Source organism: Hyposmocoma kahamanoa, unplaced genomic scaffold (genome assembly GCF_003589595.1).
Source record: "Hyposmocoma kahamanoa isolate Upper Pololo Valley unplaced genomic scaffold, ASM358959v1 89, whole genome shotgun sequence".
NCBI lineage: Eukaryota > Metazoa > Arthropoda > Insecta > Lepidoptera > Cosmopterigidae > Hyposmocoma > Hyposmocoma kahamanoa.
Genome location: NW_020654520.1, coordinates 2,837,069 through 2,844,621, shown reverse-complemented (window position 1 = coordinate 2,844,621; position 7,553 = coordinate 2,837,069). Strand labels below are relative to the sequence as shown.

The 7,553-nt window shown below is 32.9% G+C and overlaps 1 protein-coding gene and 1 non-coding gene across 2 annotated transcripts; one reads left to right on the top strand and one right to left on the bottom strand.

The window, feature by feature from the left end:
- The first annotated feature begins 3,455 nt into the window (after positions 1–3,455).
- Positions 3,456–3,617, top strand: LOC113236189. The gene has a single exon (XR_003310924.1). It is a non-coding gene; the product is annotated as a U1 spliceosomal RNA (small nuclear RNA).
- Positions 3,618–4,366: 749 nt separating this feature from the next.
- On the bottom strand, positions 4,367–6,504 carry LOC113236173 (39S ribosomal protein L52, mitochondrial). Its single transcript, XM_026472184.1, has 3 exons — positions 6,379–6,504; positions 6,148–6,296; positions 4,367–4,847 (listed from the first exon to the last, which is right to left on the bottom strand). Exons 1-3 carry the CDS (start codon positions 6,422–6,424, stop codon positions 4,662–4,664), a joined length of 381 nt encoding a protein of 126 aa, XP_026327969.1. The 5' UTR covers positions 6,425–6,504; the 3' UTR covers positions 4,367–4,661.
- Between the last annotated feature and the right edge of the window lie 1,049 nt (positions 6,505–7,553).

Here is a 7,553-nt window from a genome sequence, read left to right as displayed (position 1 = left end):
ACTTCATTTCACTGGTTAAGTTATTCTACACATAAAATTGAGCATAAAATTGAGTGAGTTACTACTAAAACTTAGGCAGGTGCTAAATTTTAGGCAAGCCGATGGGAAGTGAGTTATATGGACGCCTCGCCACTGCTAAACATAGTCCTACAAAACTGAATAGGTAAACAGTTTGATTGCAGGCTCGAAACGAGTCTCAATTGAGCAAAAGGTTACAATGTGGTTAAACATACTTAAATAAATTAATTACTAACTATTCAAAAATTTGTGAAACAATGATTTTTCAACATTTTTTTAAATTTGCATTTTTTAACATGTATGAAATACGTTTATTTATTTATCTCGACAGTCGTTTTTGAGATTACACTTTTACCAATGGTCATCGACTTTGTATTATAGTTATCGACCGTACTTAACCTATGTGCAATGTTTTATGCTAAGTCTGAACATGTGATTATTTCCTATTTTCGGTTGGCCGCAAAGTACGAGCGATATCTCGCGAGCGATAAATGAAAAACATTTAAAAATAAATATCAATCAATTATTTTCTTAGTCATGTTGATCTACAATCTTTTTCCCTTTCATAAAAAATCCTGTCTTTACTTATGAAATACAGCTTTAAACGTCGTTCGATGGTATCATCTCATCATGAAATAATTTTGTAAAGACCGACACAAGTCAAAAACCTGAGGGGACTATGTCGGGCGAATACAGTAGATGAGACAGCATACAGAAGTGTGTGGTTTGGCATTATCATGATGAAATACGACATATTTACGATTCACCAGTTCTGGCGTTTTTCATGAATTATAAGTTTAAAACCTTCCTGCTTATTCTTAAAATGACCATAGACAGTATAAGATTTTAAAAGAAAAAAGTTCTAATTTTATTTATAGTTAGCTTACGGCAAAAACATGGCAAAAACCCTTAGAAAAAACCGTGTATAGCTAATCACAGCAGTCGCTATAAATCTTTTTCTACATATTTTTTTTTATAGTCTTAGCAGTTTAGTTTTACATTGGGATTCCAAATTTAAATGTACTTGTTTTTGGCGCCTTTATCTTTGTTATTGTCATTATTTTCTCAGTTTCGTTCGTACCTTTTACGTTATTATTTAGTAGCAGTAGAGCTCCTTGTGAAAGAGAGAAAGCGGGAGGGTGATGGGCGCAGAAGCAGTGCACCTCGATCTTTGCGATTTCAAGCTCTGAGTGGCACTGCAACTGTTATGAACATGCGTATCGTTTACCATCAGGCGCACGACTTGTTCATCCCATCACTATTATCATAAAAAATATTATCATAAAAAACCTTTAGCTTGTTGATTTTGATAAACTGTAAAGTTATTTTTTTATTCTCTGCTTAAGCCTTGCTCACCCTTTAATACGTCTATTCCACTAAGTTCAACTATAAGTTCAATCAGTTGAACTAATCGGACACAAATATTCAAATTAGTTCAACTAGGTACAACTTTTCAAAAAGTTGAACTTATTGAACGAAATTCATCCTGCTAGTTCAACTTTCCAATTGTTTAAATAATAGTTCAACGTATAACTGATAACATGTTAAGTTGAATTTGTTGTTGTAGTTGTTGATATTAAATAATGAATAAATATGTAACTAAATAGAATATTATGATATAGAATAGATAGCAAGGTTTAAGCGATAACTGTACATCCCGATTTTTTATGCATGTATAAAACACCTCTAGTATTGTCATGCCCTACTGGGCCCATAAGATGATATTATAATTATGGAGTGCAATAAATGACTGAGTATTGAGTATTGTTTATTTAGCACGCGAATCCTTATGATACAGTCCGCTACAAACCGCGCTGACTTTTTTCAACCCATTTAGATGATTATTGCTTGGAAAGTAGATTAACAGAACTTTTAGTGATATTGTCCTACACGTTCTCAAAGATGATTGAATAAATGATAATTAACTACTAATGTCATATTACACAATGTAACATATACGACATAAGAATTAATGGAGTTTTTTCGCTACGCAGTATGACACTATTTTAATTGTAATTAGACAGGTATTAGTTTCCTTATAATTTGAACTGTTTACTCAATTCACTCTTTTTAATGCTGTGACGTTTAATTTACATATTTCTAAACTAACCAACTGTATTAAGTAATAGGATTACGTACTTTATCTACAAGGAATAAGCAAGAGTGTACTGTTAGTTTACTAAAAAATAAAGTCACGAAGTGAAGTAGTGGGCGCCACTGGCGTTTATCTTTAGTTCCATAAAGTACCGCTAGATGGCATTGGCAGCGCATGATATATTATTTACTATAATTTAATTACCTGTGAGGCGGCGGCGGCGCTACTGTCGTCTTAGAATTCTTTTTGACTCGCTTATCGAGTTTATTGTTTAGTTAAGTAAACATGAGGATGTCAATTTTATATTGTTTCGTTTCAAATAAAAAGAGTTTGACTATAATTGTAAGTCAATGAGTTTGACACAGATTTTAAAGCGTCAAATACTAAACTCATTTCGCATGACTGCTCGACTGTCCTTTAACACACGGCGCCGCGCTCACAGTATTTGAAGCTGAAACAAGCCGATAGTTGAGCCTCGTTAAAGTATTGTTTTAACTTGATGAATTGGAAAATTTTGATTTTACAAACAATAGACATTTTGGTTTAGTTAAAATTTAAGCTTATAAATAAAATGATAGCTATGACAAAATTGCATTGGCAACTTAATATTTTTTCCTCAATTTAAAACTAAATATTTTAGACTACGTTTGCCAGGTGTATTTTCACTAAACCTTTTTGCATCACATGACACCCTTTATACAAAGTAGTTATGTAAGATTTGAAGAAAGTGCGTTTGTTTTTGACTAATAAAATTATGTACCTTCATAATTTGTCTTTGTCTTTCTACTCGGATTTCGTGCTGTAACGTAAGATTATATTTATAAGGTTATAACATTACACATACATAAGGTGTTAGGTGTACGCAAACTCTGTAGTGTTAGCAAATATTAAAAACGTTGAGATAAATTTTATTAGAAAAACAGCAAATGAATACTATTGTAGTGACATGACTTATGAAATACAGATATATTTTCGATCCAACAACGTTTACTGCTACATCCAACATCAGCTTGTAATGATCCAGTGGTAAAAAAGACATTCTACATACGTGTCGTTATTGAAAATTACCGTATTAATACGATACATATTTCATCACAAAAAATAAGTATTTATTAATTATTTAAGATAACTGATACATGATAATTATTTTTATTTTGAGTCTGCCATATTAATTTATTAAATTCTCCACATAATGCTCGTAGTGAGGGAGGGAGACTTCTTGCGTTATTTTAATTCCACAAAATATCGCTAGATGGCATTGACCCGTTTGTTGCGATTTCTGCATCGCGGTGTTAAGATTTTCCCTCGGCGAATGACATTCGCCCATAGATTTGGTGAACTCATACTTACCTGGCACAGGGGATACCGTGATCAAGTAGGCGGTTCCCCCAGGGCGAGGCTCTTCCATTGCACTGCGGTTGAGCTGACCCCTGCGATTATCCCTAATGTGGATAACTCGGGTGCGTAATTTTTGGTAGTGGGGACTGCGTACGCGCTGTCCCCTCCATGAAATCTTGGTTGCTCAATTAGAATGAGCTCACTGAAATATTTACTCGTTATTTTCAAATGAGTTTATTGTATGTACTCTCTATTATAATTACAAAGTAAACATTGTTTTCATAAACTTTTAAGTAATGTGTGGATATTGTAGATAATTTTATATTCAAGCACATCACCCCCTCACAGTAACTTCATCTCATGATATGACCTCCGGCGCCTATGTTAGTGAAGTAGCTAATGAAAAGTACATATAAATATTTATCTACTCATTTGGAACACTTTAGTCTGCCCATTGATAATGTTGTTTATTTAAATCCAATTTTAAACCATAATAATAATGATCCAATGCTCTCCTATAGTCCATTTGTTTAGGTACTTAACTAAATGTAAACAATCTTGATACATCTTTTTATTGAAACACATGCTTTACAAATCGATAGGTATAAAAATAGGCATGCAATTTCATATGAAGCTAAGCATTTGTATTTTGTATTTGAAGGTAAGGGAAAATCATTTTATAAATGTATATTTCATTAAATAGACATCTCAAGATTGTTTACATTTATTTAAGTACCTAAACAGATGGACTGTAGATTTGTTCCTATTTTGGTTGCTTTAATACAACCTATCATCAGAGTGCAAATCTGCATATGTAGCATTGATAAAAGTATCTGCACCAAGCCAAATTATACAGGAGAGGGAGTTAACATGATAACTTTAGATCATAGCCATTGAAGTAACAACTTCAATGGCTATGATCTAAAGTTATCATTTTTGTACAGTAAGCATGATTTATGTTGTCTACGGATTGATAACAATAGATTCCCGTAAATCACGCTAATATGGTTGGCACAACAATAAACCTCATTGGTAGCCACAAAATTACCAAAACGGAGACTCATAATCCAATGCTAGTTACATGTAATTGCAATATCCCCGAAATTACGCTATATAATACACTTGCTTGAAAATAATAGTAGTACATTGCAATAACATTTTATTTACAAACTAACAGTAGAACTAAAATATAATTAACAATTTAGAAGAATCATTTATTCTTCAATAGTGCGTTGCCTTTTGGCTTCAAGCGACTACTAATGATGCGATGTTTCTCTGCTTCATTTTCTCGCTGTATCTTCTGATATCTGTCTTTGGCGAAATCCAATTCGGAAATTAGTTCAACGATACGAGACGCATGTCCTTGTTGTTTGAGCATACGAAGTTTTTGTTTATGCTGGAAATAAATAATATAGTTGAGTCTCGACTCCAGTTTTATTCAAGATACAAAGCACGGTCGTTTTAGTGTCGAAAACACAATCAGCAATTAAAACTTTACGTGTTTGATATGTTTTTAACAGAGAACATTCAAAGTCCACTTCTATAAATTAAATACATGCATGTCACGAATCTTTCAATCTTATTTGAATTGATCTTCAATACACATTAGGTTCTAATATTAAAATGAAGCTCTACTATGAAGATTGTATAATTTAGATTCTCTTCTTAATGCTTATTTTATATACTATAAGTAATAGCTTTTCTATTTATTTTAAATTTAAGAAAAAGAAAGAAAGAAAGAAGTTTATTCACTGAATTTGAAACACTACACACACTTATATCTAAAATTACAACTAAAAAGAAAACAACAAGTGACTAATTAATTTAAGTTAGTAAGTGTGCGTAGTGGCTCAAGCGACGAAAAGGATACGACTCAGCAATTTGTCTATCTCGGTCGAAACAGACGCTGATTTTCAGTCATTCCTGTATCGGCGTCGACTGAGTCCCGAGGAAATGGTACATGTATATCCTTCCTTTTAAGCCTATTATATGTATTATATGTTTTTTAAATGTTGATTTAGAGATCCTTTGTCTGAGTGGAGGAGGCAGATTGATCCAGCATTTAGATGCCTGATACCGGAAATTACCCTCAAAGGCTCTTGTTTTATGAAAAGGTGTTACCAATAAAAAACTATTTATCCTGCGTGAATTATATGAGTAAGTATGCCACTTCAATTGTGAATATAGATAAGGTGGACTTTTGTATCTGACAACAGAGTGCATCAATGTAGAAAAATGTAAAATTCTTCTCGATTCCATATTCAGAACACCGTGTTGGTTTAACGCAGGTGTTATGTGACTTCTCGGTGGAACTCTATAACAAAATCGTATGCAAGCGTTTTGAATATGCTATATTACCTTTTTTAATTTCTTATCAAGGGTCTTTATTTAGATTCATTACTTTATGAATAGTCAATTTACTGGCTTTTGCCAATGTGTGAATATGAAGGAAATGTGATGTGAAATCAGTCTGCAAAATTTGTACATATAATCCATTTTTTTGCATTTCAGTAACATTGTGCTTTAAGATACGAGTTTGAGAAATTAAGGCAACAATTTGTTTTACTTGTATTATACTAGATTAAGTTATACTGAAATAAATTTATCTTACTTATTTACTATTTATCGTTAGAGCGAAAGTTCACAGCGTCTGCCGATGGTTTTATCCGTGGTTTGCTTGGGAACTAAGCGCTTACCAGTAGCGGAGTAGGCCTGCCATCTAGAAATGTGTAATCAGGTCCGTCTGTGAGGATTCCTTCAGCGTTCTTGTTGACTGACAGCCCTTTAGAGACACGCCAATTTTTAGTAGACGCCACTGAAGAACTACTGAAAATCCTGGCAGCCACTAAAACATGTTTAACATTTGCGCTTCAAACTTAAATACATAACTTAGGGACAATGATCAAAACTCATAATAAATAGGTTACCTTTGGCTTGACTACGATATACACTAGTTGTTATAATAAGATTCATGGTTCTTAAGCTCTAGTGTAATTCAGTATTGTTTAAACTTTAATCAATCACCGCTTTAATGTGCATTTTTAGGTTATAATATTGATAATAACATAAACAATATAGATTAAGGAAAATGTTGCTATTTGTTAAATTTATACACATATACAGTCAGCTATTACAAATAACAGTTTCTAACCAAGATCATTGCAGTTAACATTAAAAATACGTAAGTTTCCCATGTAAATAAATGCCATGCTAACATCATCTTAGACGATGGAAAAAATGAACATCATACTATTCGCAACGTCTGTTATTATTGAAAATGAAGAGTGCAAAGAAAACACAACCTAAATGAACGCAATGGATTCTTATCCACCAATGAAATTAGGGAATCGTGTTTTTGACCAATAACAGTCACGCAAACTGTGTTACGAATTCGACACTCGAAACAGAAAATAGTGGTTTGAGGTTTGTGCTTTTTATGTGCTTTTTATTGTTGAATAGAATCGGAAGTGGACGAGTGTTTTTGTGCTGTGAAAATAATTTTGTTCGATTTTTTAAGTGTTTGTTTTCTTTTCTGGAAGTTTTGCGATTTCCCAGGCAGTAAGCGTATAAAAGGGTTAGTTTCTTGTATTTTATATCATTCTAAATTCGTATTTTGTAAACAGATCGATGATTTATTACGCCATTCGTCTCGTATGTTCTATCGAGTTCCAGATACTTTTCCGTGAACAATGTGGGGTATTCCCTGTCAAAGATATTCAGAAAATATATCTTCTGCTGTAAACTAGAATCTGCTGCATACTAGAATAATCGAAAGAAAGCCATTTAACAATATAAATGAACCAATCACTATTATGCGCGAAAGGCTTCTAATATGGTGCCAGATCCACCTTCGAAATTTCATCATAATTAGTCGAAAATGATGTTTCTTTCCTATAATAATTACCTTTAAACGTCGGTATGTACGAACTACGAAGTTCATAACAGTATATTTACTATGTACTAAAGGTCCTTAGTGTCAAATTATTTCGCCGAAACATGGACATTGACACGGCACTAAAGCGACTGGGCGGAATGTCCTGATTAACTTCTTAATTTGATTATTGGACATAATTTGAAAACATACATTGTAGGTATACACTTA

Bases quoted from the DNA above. Each gene is read 5' to 3' on its own strand.
- LOC113236173 (XM_026472184.1), bottom strand. From the start codon at position 6,424: ATGAATCTTATTATAACAACTAGTGTATATCGTAGTCAAGCCAAAG. The intron at 6,297-6,378 runs GTAACCTATTTA...AACATGTTTTAG, and splicing joins ATATCGTAGTCAAGCCAAAG to TGGCTGCCAGGATTTTCAGT. The intron at 4,848-6,147 runs GTAAGCGCTTAG...ATTTATTTCCAG, and splicing joins GCAGGCCTACTCCGCTACTG to CATAAACAAAAACTTCGTAT.